Source organism: Giraffa tippelskirchi, chromosome 13 (genome assembly GCF_054371585.1).
Source record: "Giraffa tippelskirchi isolate mGirTip1 chromosome 13, T2T-mGirTip1v1.2.pri, whole genome shotgun sequence".
NCBI classification, from domain to species: Eukaryota; Metazoa; Chordata; class Mammalia; order Artiodactyla; family Giraffidae; genus Giraffa; species Giraffa tippelskirchi.
In genome coordinates, this window is record NC_137287.1 from 106,953,019 (window position 1) to 106,970,764 (window position 17,746).

Sequence of the window (17,746 nt, forward strand, 5' to 3'; positions counted from 1 at the left end):
GATCCTTCTCTTACTCACTGTGAACACTGGGCAAGTGATTCTGTGTGCCTGCACACTGATGCCCTCAGCGTCTGTAAGGCAGACCCTGGTCTCTACCATGTAGGCTTGTTATAAAATTACGCAAATGAATATATAACACTCTTAGAACTCTACCTAGATGTGTTAGTATATAGTTGATGTTCACTGTCATGATCACAGAGGTTACTGCTGAATGAGGGGAAATCTTGTATGCATAGTGCCTAGGAGGTACTCAGTAAATTTTAGTTCTCTTCTCTTCTCATGTCAGTTCTTTTTCTCTCTTTTCCATTGCTAATCCACCTGAGAAAAAGCTACACCTCACACTTTTTTCCCCATTTTTTTTTTTACTATGGTAAAATACACATAACACGAAGTTTACTATCTTTATTTTTAAGCACACGGTTCAGCAGTATTAAGTACATTCTTTTTCTTCCCTGCCTTCTTTTGGATTATTTTATATGGTTCCATTTCATTGTCTTTGTTGGCTTATTAGCTCTGTCATGTTATTTTAGTGGTTGCTTGGTAGTTTGTTGTATATACCTTTAACTTATCACAGGCTACCTTCAAGTGCTATTATGCCATTTCACGTATGGAATCAGAACCCTGCAGCGATATACTTTTATTTCTCCCCTCTCAGATGTTGTGCTATTGTCATGTATTCTGCCTTCACATACGTTAAAAACCTTACAACACATGGTTATTACTTTTGCTTTAAATAATTATCTTTTAAACATATTTAAGTGATAAGAACAAAACTATTTTATCTTTATGTGGTACCATTCCTGATTTTTTCATGCCTTTGTATAGATCAGATTTCCATAATACCATTTCTTTCTGCCTAAAGTGCTTCCTTTAACATTTCTTTCAGCTTTTCTATGTTTAAGAATGATTTTGTATTTATTTTATAGAGAAATTTTTTGTTGGGTACAGAATTCAGGATTTACAGATTTTTTTTTTTGCTCAATATTTTAAAGACTTGCCTTAAAGTCTGTCTTCTGGCTCACATTGTTTTCAGTAAGAAGTCTGCCAACATTCTTATCTTCATATAATCTCTTTGCATAACTTTTTATATCCTTTATACATAATATGCCTTTTTGCTGAGGCTGTTATTTTTTTCTTCCAGTTTTATCAAAATGCAATTGACATGTAACACTATGTAAGTTTAAGGTAAACAGAAAGATGGTTTGACGTACAAATCATCATGAGATGATTACCACAATAAATTTAGTGAACATGAATCATTTCATATAGATACAAAATAAAAGAAAAAGAAAATTTTTCTTGTGATAAGAACTCTTAGGATTTACTCTTATCAACTTTCTTATATAACAGAAAGTGATGTTAGTTATATTAATAATGTACATTGCACCTCTGTTACTTAGTATTTATCTTATAACTGGATGTTTGTACCTTTTGACCACCTTCAGCCAGTTCCTTCTCCCCCTTACACTCCCACCTTTGGTAACCACAAATCTGATCTCTTTTTCTACGAGTTCATTTGTTTATTTTTGAAGTAAAACTGACCCACAACAGTATGTTTGTTCCTGGTGTACAATGTAGCAATTCAATGTAAGTGGTAAAATCATCACCACTACCTGGTTATTTTAAAATTTTTCTTTTTATCAGTTTTAAGCAATTTGATTACATTGTGTCTTGGAAAATTTTTCATCATGTTTCTGTGCTTGGGGTTCATTTAATTTTTGGATGTTTGGGTTTATATTTTTCATCAGATTTGGAATCTTTAACCACTATTTTTAAAATGCTCTTTTTTTTCTATCTTTCTCCTCCACTTTGGAGACTCAAATCATATGTATATTGGACTGCTTGAAGTTGTTTTACTGATGCTCTATTAATATTTTACTTTTTTCCTCTCTGTCATTTTAAATCATTTTTGTTGCTATGTGTTCGACTTTAACAGTCTTTCTTCGGCATTGTTTAATCTGCTATTAATCCTATCCAATACATTTTTTCATTTCAGACCTTGTAGTTTTCACATCTAGAAGTTTGATTTGGGTCTTTTAAAAAATAATTTCTATTTTTCTGCTTAATGTACACAAAATTTCCTCTTTGGACTACAATGGTAGTAACTGTTTTAATGTCCTTACATACTAATTCTGTCATCTGTATCATTTCTGAGTCAGTTTCAATTCTTAGCTTTTTTTCTCTTTATATGGTTCATATGTTCCTACTTCTTTGCATGTTTAGTAAATTTTCACAGAATGCCAAAAACTGAATTTTGGGTGTTGCATATTTTAAAATTCCTGTAAGTATTTCTGAGATTTGTTCTGGGATGCAGACAAGTTATTTGGAAATATTTTGATCTTTTAAAAACTAGTGCTTAGGCTTTGGTAGGTAAGATCAGAGCAGTTAATCTAGAGCTAGTTTTGCCCCATTTATGAGACAAAACCGTTTTTACTTGTGAGGCTTTCTAATCTAGCTGTTGGGAATAGGAGCTGTTTCTGGTCTTTTGAGAACTCTGATGATTTATCCCTCTAAACATTTTGGGTGTTTCTTTCCCCAGCCTTGGGTATTACTACTGTTACTACTATGTAGTATCTATTACTGCAGAACAAATTATCCCAAACTTAATGACATAAAACAATGCCTATTATTTCTCAGTTCCTGTGGGTCAGAACTTTGAGCATGGCTTAGCCAGGTGCCTCTGGCTCAAGTTCTCTTGTGAGGTTGCAGCTGTCTTCCAGGGGCTGTGTTCTCATGTGAAGACTCAGTTGAGAGGGACCCACTTCCAAGGTCACTTAATGGCTGTTTGCAAACCTTACTTGGTCCCTCACCTTGTGGCTTTCTCTATAGGGCTACTTGCTGACATGGCAGCTTGCTTCCCCTGGAGAGAGAGAGAGAGCGCAACACAGAGTATAGCCAAGGGCGAAAGCCACAACCTTTAAAACCTCATCTCAAAAGGACATCCTGTCACTTCTGCTGTATTCTGTTAGAATCAAATCCAGCCCGCACTTAATGGGAAGACCATCCACACCTGTGTGGCCGTTAGGAGGTGGGAGTCACTGAGAGCCGCCTTAGAGGTTGCATCCGCTGGTGCTTCCCTGACATTATATGTGTGTCGCTCAGTGCTCAGCTGAGACTGAAGGAGACCCTTGGAAGATCTTCAGGCCTCTCTCTCGTGCAGCTCTCTCCTCTCCAGAACTGTGCTCTGTGAGCTCCAGCTGCCTTGTCTTCTCTGGCACTCGCACTTCTGTCGCATTAATTTGGAGAGATGGCAGGACTCCTCCTGGGTTTCCCTTTGCCGCACCATTGTCCAGAAAGCCTCCAGGTGGTCGGCTGGGGCAATAGAAGAGCTTATCCTATCTGTCTTCTATCTTGCAGGGATAATGATTCTTCATGGCCTGATGCCCAATGTCTTGAAAACCACTTTTTTTTCTGTGTATTTAGCCCAGTATTTTATTAGTTTCTGGTGAGAGTAGATCTAGTGGATCTAGTCCCTTTTACTCTGGTTGGAAGCAAAAGTCTAGATCTTTGGTTCTTAATAGCTGAGTTTTATTCTCTTGTATGGACATACTACAGTTAAACTAATTATCTTTTACAAAACTTTGGGTTATTTTCAGTTTTTCGCTATTACCCTACTGTGGTGAATTTCCTGGTGTGTTTATCTTTGCATACTTGTGCACAGAAACATATTGGATAAATTCTTAGAATTACTGGATCAAGTAATTGGTCCAGTGTGTACTGGCAATGCATTTAAAATGTTGATAAATATTGCTACAACATCTTCTAAATAGGTTGTATTTAGGGTTTAAAAAAAAATATGTGCTCTGTTTTTCCAATACTACTCCTTCTGTAGTTTGGATTTACTTCTACTAACATTAATTTTAATTTTAACAATTGATTCTAACACTGGGGCTCTTTTTTTTTTTTTTTTTTTGACTTTGCTGCTCAGCTTGTGAGATCTTAGTTCCCTGAGCAGGGATTGAATCCCTACCATGGCAGTGAAAGCCTAACTACTAGGCCACCAGGGAACTCTCAGGAGATCTGTTTTTTAAATTAGTGTCATTAAGGTTCAACTTTCATAAAGTAAAAGACACAAATTTAAAGTGTATAGTTCAATGAGTTTTACCAAATTTACATATGTTGTAACCACCACAACCAAGTTATTGAACATTTCTATCACCCCTAAAAGTTCCCTTGTGCCCCTTCCCAGTCAATCTCTATCCTTTACCCCTGGCCAACTACTTTTCTGTCTTCTATCACTGTAGGTTCCATTTGTCTTTCCTAGGGCTTCATGTAAATGGAATTATACAGTATGTACTTTTTAGTGTCTGGCTCCATTCACTCAGCATAGCATTTCTGAGTGGTATTCTCTTGGAAATCTTTTTAATACTTCTCACAGAGGGCCTGTTATGGTGCAGGCACTGTGCTAAGCATAGCACACGCTCAGGGTTTTATGGCTGGTCATCCATTTATCTTTTATTGCTACCCCTACCCCCAATCCCAGTTTGAAAAACCAGATATATGTGATCTGTTAATGGAAAGACATGAGCTTTGAATTAGAAACACCTGAGTTCATATTCAAGCTTTGGCCCTTTGTGCTTAGTCACGCAGTTGTGTCCAACTCTTTGTGATGCCTTGGACTGTAGTCCGCCAGGCTCCTCTGTCCATGGAATTCTCTAGGCAAGAATACTGGACTGGGTTGCCATGCCCTCCTCCAGGGGATCTTCCCAACCCAGGGATTGAACCCAAGTCTCCCATATTGCAGGTGGATTCTTTACCATCTGAGCCACCAGCGAAGCCCAAGAATACTGGAGTGGGTAGCCTATCCCTTCTCCAGGGGATCTTCCCAACTCAGGAATTGAACTGGGGTCTTCTGCATTGCAGGCGATTCTTTACCTGGAAGCCCTTGGGCCCTTTCCTGGGTGTTGAACTCTGCTTCTCATTTTCTCTCTTAAATCAGGCTAATGACATTCGTCTGGATGTAATGGTTATAAAGCTCTAGCCCAGGGCCCAGCCCAGAGGGAAAATACGCAGAAGCCACAATATTTTTCTTTTCTATTTTTCTTAATTCCCCCGTGCATCAGACTCACCACACAGAAGACTATGATACACCTCCAAACACCACCAGTATAATCCTCATGTATGGAAAGAGTCGTTAATGTGTTTTCCTGTGCTTTCTCTAACAGATTTGTCTCCTATGGAGAGATTTAAGGAATTCCAGATCAGGTCATATCCTGTACAGGACTTTAGTTTTCTGAAGCTTTTTCATCTCCGGAAAGCCCAGGAGCAAGAAGGATCCAGCTTCAGTAGGAAGATTAAAACCTCAGGAAATACTCTCCCAAAGACCTTCGGCTCAAAAATCAAGTAAGCTTTGCCCTTGACAGATTGGAGGGTTCAGAGTCTGGTTGAAAGGGGGTATAACTTACAGGGCAGATTGTCAAGTATGCTAGGGGATGAGCAGAGGTAGCAATCACAGCTTTCCCCCAAAGGTTGTGGTGTGTCTAGAAGGCTGCCTAGGGGGACTTCCTTGGTGGTCCAGTGGTTAAGACTTTGCCTTCCAATACAGGGGGTACGGGTTTGATCCCTGGTTGGGGAGCCAAGATCCCATATGCCTCGTGGCCAGAAAACCAATATAAAACAGAAGCAATATTGTAATGAATTCAAGTTCAAAAAAGACTTAAAAAAGAAGGCAGCCGAGAGAGGTCCTGGGTTTGATATTTGGGTCTACTTTCTCTGCCTCCAACTCACAGGGCCTCATCAGGCAGTCAGCTTATTCTTTTCTCAGGGAGCCCATCCAAAGAAGAAGGGGCTGCATACATTTTTTGGTGGTGACTTTCTGTCTGTGTATCACTTGGCCTTTTTGAATCTGAGCTTTTTCATAAAAGTCTACTCATCTAAGGGAGTCAGTAGATAAGTGCTTTAGAATCAGTCCAATCGAGATTTGAACCTGGATTGGCCACTTGTTTTATGGATTGGCCAAAAAGTTTGATGAAATCCCCCTCTCCCAAGTCTCCTCCCTGTTAAACCTCAACAATTCCTGACAGTCCGTCTCTCCCAGGGTTTGATTTTCTGTGTTCTCACCACCTGGGAGAAGGGAGGGGTGATCTTAACATGCAGTCGAGTGAGGGATGGATATCAAGGGCTTCAAGAGCTGTGTTACAAGCGAGTTCTCTTTAACAAGCTGTCTAATTTCAGGTCCAGGTGTTCTCATTTGATCGAATGTCCCATGATCCAAACCAAGTATGGCGATCTCCCCAAGGAGGCTGCGGTGGGGGCCTACATGAAGATCCACACCGTGGAGCAAGGAGAGATCTTGGTAAGTGTGCAGAGAGCCTTGTTCACAATACAGTGTGTAACATGATGGGCTGAGGGTGCTAGGTAATGAGAGTAAAGGTTTGAAAACATCCTTTTCTGGATTTGGTGATATTAAAGGATATTATTGACTTTTTAAGATGTGGTAATGTATTGTGGTTATGTTTTTTTAAAAGGTCCTTATATTTAAGAGATACATATCCAAATATTTATAGATAAAATGATATGACATCTGGGACTTGCTTTAAAATAATCCAGGAAGAAGGCAAGGGTGTCCCTTCTCACTACTCTTATTCAGTGTTGTTTTGGAAGTCCTAGCCAGTGCATTAAGAAAAGGAAGTTAAACAAATCCAGATCAGGAAGGAAAAAATATAGCTTTCTTTGTTTGCAGGTGACATGATTGTCAATATAGGCAATTCGAAAGAATTAAAAAATGAAACAAAATGACAAAAAAAGAACAAATAAAACAAATAAACAAACAAATAGAACAAATAAAACCTCCTGAGCTGACAAATGATTATAGCAAGGTCACAAGGCATAAAGCAACGAACAGTTGTAATTTGAAATAAAATATGCAGTGCCATTTACAATAGCACCAAAAAATGAAATACTTAGGTAGAAATATAACAAAATATGTTCAGAAACTGTATGCAGAAAACCAAGTAACTATAATGAAAGAATTCAAAGCAGATTTAAATAAAAGGAAAAATATTCTATGTTTGTGGATTGGAAGACTCAGTATCATTAACATGTCAGTTTGTCCCCACTTGATGTATAGATTCAGTGCAATCCCAATCAAAATCCCGGTAAATTATTTTGTGGATATTGATAAACTGATGCTAAAATTTATATGGAAAGGTAAATAAATATAAACAAACTGACAAACCCATACAGTGAATTGTTATTTGGCAAGCAAAAGAAATTAGCAAACTATGAAAAGATGTGGCAAAGTTAGATGAATATTTCTCCTTTTTTTTGGCTGCAATTTGTGCCTTGAGAGATCTTAGTTCCCCAACCAGGGACTGACCTTGGCCCTGGCAGTGAAAGTGCCAAATCCTAATCGCTGGACCACCAGGGAATTCCCTTAGACTATTTCTAAGGGAAAGAGATCAATATGAAAAGATGCACTGCAACTAGATTGTAGCCGCTGCTCACGGCAACTAGAGAAAGCCCGCACATAGTAATGGAATACCCAGCCCAGCCAAAAATAAATAAAATTAACAAAATCTGTAAGTGTAAACTGATATAATGCATACATATGAATAAATTAATAAATGGGGAAAAGACACAAATCTCACATGCAGAAGAATTCCAAATAATTTATGTAGATATGCTGCCCTGAAAGAAGGTGTATAACTCACTGCTCCTTAGGCGTGGACAGCACGTAGTGACTTACTTCCAAAGAGTACACTATAGAAAGGAGGAAGAAAAGAATAATTTTACAGAGGAAAAAGTACTGAAAGCAAAGTGCTTCCTGAGTCAGGTGATCAAGGCCAACATCGGCAGTAATAAATCACATTGATAGTATGTCCCTTATTTATGAGATGATAAATGTGGGATGTGATGTGATGACAATGGTGTACTACAGTCCTCTTCCCAATAACCTATAACCCCCATCCAATGATGAGAAAAAATCAGTCAGATTCTAATAGCGGGGCAACCCAAGACCTACCTGACTGGAACTCCTCAAAATTGTCCAGATCATCATAAACAAGGGAAGTCCGAGAAACTGCCACATCCAAGAGGAACCTCAAGGGACATGACAGTTAAGGGTAATGTGTCCTGGAGAGGACTGTGGAACAGAAAAAGGAAATCTAAATAACTCATTGACTTCAGTTATTGATGTGTATCCATCGTGGTTCATTAATTGTAACAAAACTATTACACAATGTGAGATCTTACCCGGGAAACTGGTTAAGATGTACCATCTTCTCAGTTTTTCTGTAAGTCTGAAATGGTTCTAAAGATTATCCAGGGACTTCCCTGGTGGTCCAGTGGTTAAAACTCTGTGCTTCCAATGCAGGGGACGCAGGTTCGATCCCTGGTCGGGGAACTAAGATCCCACATTCTGTGCTGTACTGTGGTGTGCTCAGTGGTGTCCAGCTCTTTGTGGCCCCGTGGACTGTAGCCCTCCAGGCTCCTCTGTCCATGGCATTTCCCAGGCAAGACTACTGGAGTGGGTTGCCATTTCTGACTCCAGGGGATCTTCCAGACCGAGGGATTGAACCCACATCTCCTGGTTTGGCAGGCGGATTTTTTATTACTGCGCCACCTGGGAAGCTCTAATTACCACGTGTTACTCGGCCAGAAAAAAAAAAAATCCAATAGTGGAGGGGAATGTATGGGTGAAACAAGTTTGACCCTGAACTCTGACCGTTGTGGGAGCTAGATGCTAGAAGATAGATGCTGGAGCTGGGAGGCCAGGTGAGCGGCACAGGGAGGGCGTGAGGCCTCCTGGTGAGTAGCCATGTGCCTCAGTTTTCCTGGGGGCACTGTCTTCTGATGTGTGGTCAGTCATTGTCACCATGAATCCCCAGGGTCCTCTTCATACCCCTTCACCCTGTGTTGTGCTGATCTCCTTGCGCTTCTGCTCTGCTGGACTGTGGGCCTTGGGAGGCAGGGAGGCCAGCCCAGCACTGTCTGGAGCCCCAGGCCCTGGCCCAGCCCTCTGTCCATGCTGAGTGACTAGTTTGGAGCTTTTCAGCAGCTCTTCCTTTTTCTCAATAAAACTGCCTCCTACAGCTTTTAACGAGTTCTTCCCAGCACGCGCTGCACCCTACCCACCCCCCAAGAACAAACAGAAATCAGTTTCCTTGCCACATGATGGCCTCTTAGAATTTAAAGAATGCTGTTTTGTTTTTCTGTTCAACATTTATGGAGCCAGGCAGCATGCCAATGCCCCGTTAATTATTTTCTTATTCAGGGAAAACATTCCTCCATTCCTGCAGTGTTCATGTGATGTGGTTTCCAGCCCTCTCGCTTCCGCCTCCCTGCAGTTTCAGAGTCTCAGGGCGAGGTGCTCTCGGGACTGAACACAGGCTGCCTGAGGCTGGGCACCTGCCATGAATGCATCTCGTGCCGGCCCAGTGAGGAGCCGGGATGCCAAGCACCCTGGGTGAATGGAGGCACCAAGGCCAGGAAGGGCATTGCTTACTCTGGTAGAGGGCATGTAGGAATCTGTGGAAAGTGGAACAAGAGGGACTTTAGACTTGATTCCAAGCTCGTGGAAGACTATTTTTCCATGGACTGGAGGTGGGAGGGGATGGTTTCAGGATGATTCAAGTGCATTAAATTTATTGTGCACTCTATTTCTGTTATTGTTACATCAGCGTCATCTCATATCATCAGACATTAGATCCTGGAGGTTGGGGACCCCTGCTCTAGACAATCCTAGAAGGCTCTGGGTGGGGGCTCAGAGCAAGGCCTTCATTCCCCACACATTGGAAGGCGAAGCCTTAACTACTGTGCCACCAGGGAAGCCCCACAGGTATTTCTTGAGCATTTATCAAGCTCCAAGCATGGCCCAAGGTGCCAATGTAGGCAAGTAAACTGATGTCATTCTTGCCCTTGTGGGGCTTATGATCTAGTCTGGGGACAGTAAACAGACAAAGCAGCAAATATACAGAACATTTTAAGTTGCTATTGGGAACAGAACAGAAAGCTGGGTTGAGGGGGGAGGTGGTCTTAAATGGAGTGGTCAGGGAAGGTTGCTCTAAGACAGTGATGTTTAAGCTGAGACCTGAATGACAAAACAAATAAGCTGTGGACAACCTGGGAGGGAGAGTGTTCCAGAAAGAGAAAGCAGGTCCAGCCTGAGGCGGGAAGGAGCTTGGCTCGTTGAGGGAACAGGAAGGGAGGGCAGTGTGGCTGAAACAGAGTAAACCAGGTGGGAACCTCACAAGCGTGAGGTAGCCAAAGCCTCAGTGGCCACAATGAAGAGTTTTATTTTATCCTGGGAGCTTTGGGAAGCTATTTGAGGACCTGACTCGGGCTGGAACGTGTAGGGTGGACTGGAGGTGAATAACAGTGCCTGCTGCTGGGCTGCCCTTAGTGAGGTCCTGGGCAGGTTGATGGGTTCAAATCCCTCTCCATCACTTTCTGCCTTGTCACCTTTGGCAAAGTAGTTAATGTCTTTGTGGCTCAGTTTTCTTGAAGTGTAGCAGCTAAAAGCATGGGCTCTAGGGACTTCTCTGGTGGTCCAGTGGTTAAGACTCCATGCTTCCACTGCAGGGGGCACAGGTTTGATCCCTGGTCAGGGAACTAAGATCCCACATGCCCCATGGTACAGCCAAAATAAATAAATAGATAACTAAGTGCATGGACTCTAAAGACAGACCCACCTGAATTCAAATCCTAGCTTTATTGCTTCCATGCTGTGTGATGTTGGACATGTTTCTTAACCTCAGCAGCATCCTCTGTAAAATGATGATAATAAAAGAACTCACCTCGTGGGGTTTTAGTGAGGGTTACGTGAGTTAACAGACACCACAGCTACAAGAGGGCCTGGGATTTAGTGACTTGCTTGGAAAATCCCATGGACGGAGGAGCCTGGTAGGCTACAGTCCACGGGGTCGCTAGGAGTCGGACACGACTGAGCGACTTCACTTTCACTTTTCCCGTTCATGCACTGGAGAAGGAAATGGCAACCCACTCCAGTATCCTTGCCTGGAGAATCCCAGGGATGGTGGAGCCTGGTGGGCTGCCGTCGATGGGGTCGCACAGAGTCGGACACGACTGAAGTGACTTAGCAGCAGCAGCAGCAGCATTAAACATGAGTTGATGCTATCATCACCATCACCACCATCACTGCCATCACTATCATTGGCATCATCCTTACTGTAATTATAAGATATGTGACTTTTGACAAGCAAGTTTCCTTTGCCCAACCTCAGTTTCCGCATCTAAGGCTTATAATCCCTATATCCCAGGGTGGTTGTGAGGATTAAATTTATATACATGTTTCTCCCACACAGTCAAAACTGACTAAAGAGCAGCCATTCTGGCTTCTTTGCAAGACCTAGTGCTGATTAGAAGGGGCTTCATGCCCACTGCAGTGAGCACAACTGAAGTGTGAGGACCTTCATGTCTCCCAGAGCATCCTTACAACACACCAGCTTGTTTAGACCGTCAACAGCTTCCTAAGAAAGATGACACGTCTCCACTCCAGTCTTACCAAGGAGAGACAAGGCCAGGGCTCAGAGCAGATGGTCATTCTTTAAGGTCTAGAACCCAAATCATGGTGGTAGTGTGGGTGAGGGTGAGGCAGGGGAAAGTTCCAAATCCTACTTCACGTCTCCTTCAATTTGGGAATCCTTCAGAGACATGCGGGGCAGGTGTTCTCACCTCTCTTTCACAGGTGAGCAAACAATGGGCCAGGGAGGTGTAACTTCACCCAAAATCACATTGAAACTGCTGAGTGGCTTTCCGGGGGCTCTGGGGAACTCTGGTCCTTTGTGTCTCAACACAAAGAATTCAGCGAGAGGTAAAGTGATAGACAAGAAGTGATTTATTAGAATAAGATGTTTGTGAAGCTTACAAGCAGGCAGGCAAGAGGGTGCTATGCCCAGAGAACTTAAGTGGGCTACAGTCTTATAATCAAAGGAAAAGTGGGGAGGGGGGAAAGCCCACCTTCTTTCTCATTCTTGAATAGTCCTCAGGCTTCCATCAGCAGCTCCTCCTCCAAGGTTGGGCAGGGGAGTTTTCTTACAGCTACATGGTCAAGCCAGGACTGTCATAGCACAATGGGAAAATTAATTTAGGTCTCAGTACAATGAGGGCCTTTCACTTTGAAATGCCTATGATATGCTGTGTGTGCTCAGTTATGTCTGACTCTTTGGGACCCTATGGACCGTAGCCCACCAGGCTCCTCTGTCCATGGGATTTCCCAGGCAAGAATACTGGAGTGGGTAGCCATTTCCTTCTCCAGTGGATCTTCCCAACCCAGGGATCGAACCTGAGTCTCTTGTGTCTCCTGCATTGTCAGGCAGATTCTTTCCTACTGAGCCACCTGGGAAGCCCAAAATTTTTGGTTGCGTTGCACAGCTTGTGGGCTTCTAGTTCCCCAGCCAGAGATCAAAGAGCTTGGAGTCCTAACCACTGAATTTGAATTATCACCTTTCCATAAATTATTGTTTCGGTGTGTGCAGAGAGGGTGGGTGTCCTGGGGTCGTTAATTTACTGAGCTCACTAGGCGGGATGTGGGTCTCATGCTACCATTGTTTGATTGTTTTGGGGCCCATCGCGTGCTCCTGTCGCATGACTTTGTTGCTAAGCAAACCTGCTTTCTAGCAAGATCATTGACTCACAGGGGTCTTCGTACCTTTTCCTTTACTTATGATCCTTTAGTGGGATTAACTATTTAATCACCTACTTTTTCCCTTTACTCTGTCCCTATCAACATGGCAAGTAAACATGTGGATCTTCGTTCTGAAGCCTGCGTTTTTCCCAATCCCACTTGGCTTGCCTAGAGCAGACCTCTTGATTTATGGCTGATGTCCTCTTAAGCCCAAAACAGCTGGGCATTGCAAGCTCTGGACCACTGACCTCCTCTCCCCTCCTTGCCAGAGTCTTAATAGCTGAGAGGCTGAGTGAGCACTGGACTGGGACTTCAGCAGCCAGGACCCTAGTCCCAGCTTTGCCCCATCTCAAAGTGTCTCCTTACAAAGGGGAATATAGTCCCTGTAAAGCAAGCAGATGGGCCTGCTGACCTCCATCTCCCTTCCAGATATGATGGAGTAGGAATCCACACCAGAGAGCCCAAGAAGCAATGGGAGCTGCACAGTAGCGGCCAGTGGCCCCAGAGCCTGTGAGGGACAGAAAGAACTAAGGCTCCATGGGGACAAGTGCTATGAACAAAGCCCTGGAGGAAAGGGTTGGGGAGGGCGTGGTGGCTGTAAAAAAGGGAAGATCTAGGAGGATGAGCTATTTGTCATCATCCTAAGGAAGAGAAAATGGGCTGACCTGGCACAAAGAAGAGTTGAGATTGGACACCAGGGAAAGCTGGTAAAATGCTGCTACCTGGCAAGCAACTGTGTGTGTACAAATCCTTTTAAAAAAAAATTTATTTATTTGGCTGCGTCAGGTCTTAGTTGCAGCATTTCATTGCTTCACAAGGGATGTCCCTTGGCATGTGGGATCTTAGTTCCAAGACCAGGGATCGAACCCGCATTCCCCTCTTTGCAAGGTGGATTCTTAACCACTGGACACCAGGAAAGTCCCACAAGCATGATTCTTGCAGAGCCTGCTGCCTGGAGGTGGGACTATGGACAAAGTGCTCGGAGGATTCTTTGAGGACTTTGATGTCATTGGCAAAGAGAGCCCTGGACTTCTCCCTATCACTTGCTGAATGACCCCAGATGGATTCAAGTCCTGTTTGGGGCCTTGCTTTTCCAATCTGGAAAATTTGCTTGTAGACTGGATGGTCTCTGAGGTTGAACTTTCTGGGACTTCTTTTCTCTAGGGCCTTCACCAGATCCTCCTCCCGGAGAGCGAACGTGACACTCGGCCCTTGATCCTTGTGAGCCTGGGAGCTGAGGTGATACGGATCAGGAAAGAAAATTTTTGTGAACTGCTTGACAGTAATACAATAGAAAAATTGTCAAAGTTCAGTATCAAGTACCCCAGGTCAGTGCTGGAAAAGTGTGTGCATTCCCTCAGATCAAATGAACAATTTTTTACCTCTTATTTTAGTAAAAGAAAAAAAGTGATAATATCTAGTGCTGACAAGGGTAGAATGAAACTGGTAATTGCTGATACCCTCTAAATTGGCTCAATCCTTTTGATAATAATTTTAGATAATAATGTTTCAAGGGCCCAAAACTGTTTTTACTCTTTGAAGCAATGGTCTACCTGTGAATTTATCTCTATATAACTAAATTATAGGGAAAGATACTAAGATGTTTGTAGCTGCCATATTCATAATAGAAAAACAACCACCCCCATCCACACGTGTCACACCAAGGGAAAAGTTTAGAAAACAGTGGTACATTCCCTTAATAGTAACTTTTTTTGAAGACGCGAAAGTAAAATGAGTGATAAAATGCTACATGAAAAGGACAGGGTACAAAGTTGTATATATACTATGACTAGGGCCTTTGTAGAACACTAACATGAGAAAAATCTAGAAGGAAAATGAGCAAAAATGATAATTCTGCAGTATTGCCCAATTTGTAATGGTCATTCTTTCTGGAAGACAGGCATAAAAGGGACTTTCTGGTTATAGTTATATATTCCTCTGATGTTTGTTTCTGCAGTGAGTATATGTTTCTTTTTTTTTTTTTTTTACATTTCTTTTATAATAAGGGAAAAAATGATATACTTTTTAAAGTTGTTGTCAGGATAGTAACATTCCAAGTGGGTTTTGCCCTTTATTCTCAATGTTTGGTAATGATGATATATTTATTTTATAATTAAAAATATTTATCTTAAAAGATTTAATAAAAAGATTTCTGTTTATATTTCCCTCGTTTTGAAATTTTCCATTAAAGTGAACACTTTAATAGCGTGAAAAAAACCCACTATTTTTTACATAAAAATTAATTTATTGCCTGATCACTGGTCACAGAACTGTTTTGATTTTACAGTGTTATTACTAAAGAGTGTTTGAGTGTATACTCCCTAGAATATATATGTGATATGAATAACATAATGTTTATTTATTTTTTATCTTATTATATCTATATTGTATCTGCCGTGTGTTGTATATCTCCTATACATTATAAATATGCAAACATAGATCTTTAAAAAGAATAAGACAAAGAGGGAATTCCCTGGTGGTCCAGTGGTTAGGACCCTGTGCTTTCACTGCTGAGGGCACAGGCTTGATCCCTGGTCAGGAAACTAAGGTCCTGCAAGCTGCATGATGTGGCTGAAAATTTAAATAAAAAAAGAAAAGCCAAAGATAAATATAGATGAAGTCCTACTGTTTTCTTCACACAGCCCAGTGGATCTCATTCACCTCCCTAGGTGACACCCCCCAGCCCCCCTTTGGAACCCCCAACCTAGACTCTTGCAGCCACCTTAGCATTGGTCTCCTACCTCCATCTTCTTTGTGCTGGATCATTTCTGCATCCTGTGCTTTTGTGCTGTGCTGTGCTTAGTCTCTCAGTCATATCCGACTCTTTACGACCCCATGGAGTGTGGCCTTCCAGGCTTCTCTGTCCATGGGGATTCTCTGGGCAAGAATACTAGGATGTGCTGCCATGCCCTCTTCCAGGGGATCTTCCTAACCCAGGGATCAAACCCAGGTCTCACGCATTGCAGGCATAGATTCCTTACCATCTGAGGCACCAGGGAAGCCCAAGAACACTGGTGTGGGTAGCCTATCCCTTCTCCAGGGGATGTTCCTGACCCAGGGGAATCAAACTGAGGTGTCCTGCATTACAGGCAGATTCTTTGCCAGCTGAGCTTACCAGGAAGCCTGCACTGTGCTTTTATTAAAACTCAAATCTGGCCATGTTACACTCCTATTTAAAGCCTTTCAGTGGCACCTCCTTTCAGTGGCACCTCCTTTCAGTGGCACCTCACTGCCTGTAGGATACAGTGCAGATTCAGTGCCACGTAAACAGCCCTTGATAGTCTGACCCTTCAACTGCCTGCAGCGCTTGTTCTGTCTCTAACGCAGTCAGGCCACCCAGGCAGATTGTCTCCTAGACCATTGCCTTTGCCAGCGTAGGCCCTTCTGCCTGCAACGCCATCCCTCAATCCTGCTTCCAGCCTTTTATTTGGATAACCTTCTCATTCTTTAAGATTCATCTCCTCCAGAAAGCTGGGCTAGGCACCCCTTTCTGTTCGCTCATAGTCCCACAGCTCTCACAGTGGCCACACCACGCTGTATTACAGCTGTTTAGAGGTTTGTAGTTTGCTTGTCTTTCTTTAATGTGCACCATTTTTGAACTCCTTATTGAATTTTTTACAATGCGAGACACGTGGGCTCTTTCTCCCTGACCAGGTACTGAACCTGCACCCCCTGCATCGGAAGGTGAAGTCTTAACACTGGACTGCTCGGGAAGTCCTTAGAACTGTGTAATTTCTGCACAGTTCTTTCCCCACCACTTGATTAATTGCCTCCTGAAGACAGGGTTTGGGCTTTATCCAACTCTCACCTCTAGCACCTGTATAGTACTTGGCATGTGATAGGTGCTTGATAAATGTTAGAAGATGAATGAGGCCCACTCACTGTGGAAAACTGGAAAAGACTGAACATTTAAGAAGGTGAAGACTGAAAGTGTTTGCATTACTCCTGCAATCCCAATTAGCATGTTATGTATTTCCTTTCAGTATATATATATATATATATATATTTTTTTTTTTTACTGCATAGATATGTGCCAAATATGCATTTATCATTCAGTCACACAAACTTTCATAAGAGAAACCATACAGATATAATTTTGCATCCCCCCACCTTTTTCTTTTCTTGTGGTGGTGATGTGATCAGACATGGTTTTGTAAGCAGTTGTGGTGATTCTGTGGTTGAGAAAGAGGTGAAGGCAAGCAGATCTGTAGTTACTTCAACCGTATCTAATAAGCACAGGAAAGAATTTGACATGGGATCTGTATGACCTTGGACAAGTCACTTCCCCTCCTCTAGGCATCAGGCTCCAATTTGCAAAACAAAACAATTAGAGTGGAACAGTTTCCCCAAATTATGGAACATCTTCTCAGAAGGCTTACAAGATGATTTTAGGTGGTACATGGATTATAAACAGCTACATATTTATTTGAATATGAGTTAGAAAAACAGGACTACTTCACTAAACCCTTGATTAGACAATCTTGTTGCTTTTGAACCAAGCCAAAGTAAATATTTAAGTAAAAGAAATTAAGTGGAATTAAGAAAAGCATTAATAAAAGAACAGGTGATAATGTAGCTGTGATCCAGATTGGGGGCAGTTTTTACATGTATATGTATGGCTGAGTTCCTTTGCTGTTCACTTGAAACCACCATCACATGGTTAATCAGCTATACCCCAACACAAAATAAAAAGTTTTAAAAGAATAATAAAAATGGGGGCAGTTTTGCGGAAAAAAAAAAAAAGTTGGTAAACACTGATGGTTCCTTGCAGTTCAGCGATGCCCCAATTCTCTGATTCCTGATCAATGTAGAAAATAGCTATTTAGAGCCATCTGCTCAAAAAAGGATTTAAGGGAGAAAGGAAAGATTTAAGGAGGAAAGAAAGGGTTTAAGGAGCGTTAGCTTCTCACAGAATGTCTGGTATATGATGGGTGTCAGTTAACATTGGTTGAATTGGAATTCAGAGAAGGCTTGCGTAGACTTGAGGATGGCAGATGTTGGGGCCCTCAGCGTTCTGTGCTGCACAGTCAGCACTCTGCTACAGTCGTCTGCAATGCTGACAGACAGAATTCTGGCTTATTCATTAATTGTCGAACTCATGGTTTTCTAGACTGCTAAAGCAGGCGGAAAATATATCCATTATCTAGCTCAAATCCCCCA

The 17,746-nt window shown here is 42.2% G+C and overlaps 1 protein-coding gene across 17 annotated transcripts in view; it reads left to right on the top strand.

Annotated features, from left to right (window-relative positions):
* CNBD2 (cyclic nucleotide binding domain containing 2) overlaps window positions 1-17,746 on the top strand; it is a 62,778-nt gene that overhangs the window by 42,283 nt on the left and 2,749 nt on the right. For 11 of the 17 annotated variants that reach the window (XM_081560044.1, XM_081560033.1, XM_081560034.1 and 8 more), the window contains 3 exons: window positions 5,166-5,343; window positions 6,175-6,295; window positions 13,751-13,914. In XM_081560044.1, the coding sequence (XP_081416170.1) occupies window positions 5,166-5,343; window positions 6,175-6,295; window positions 13,751-13,914 (463 nt within the window). Of the gene's footprint in view, window positions 1-5,165; window positions 5,344-6,174; window positions 6,296-13,750; window positions 13,919-17,746 lie in introns of all 17 variants that reach the window. The other 6 variants (XM_081560039.1, XM_081560041.1, XM_081560045.1 and 3 more) reach the window with 2 other exon arrangements.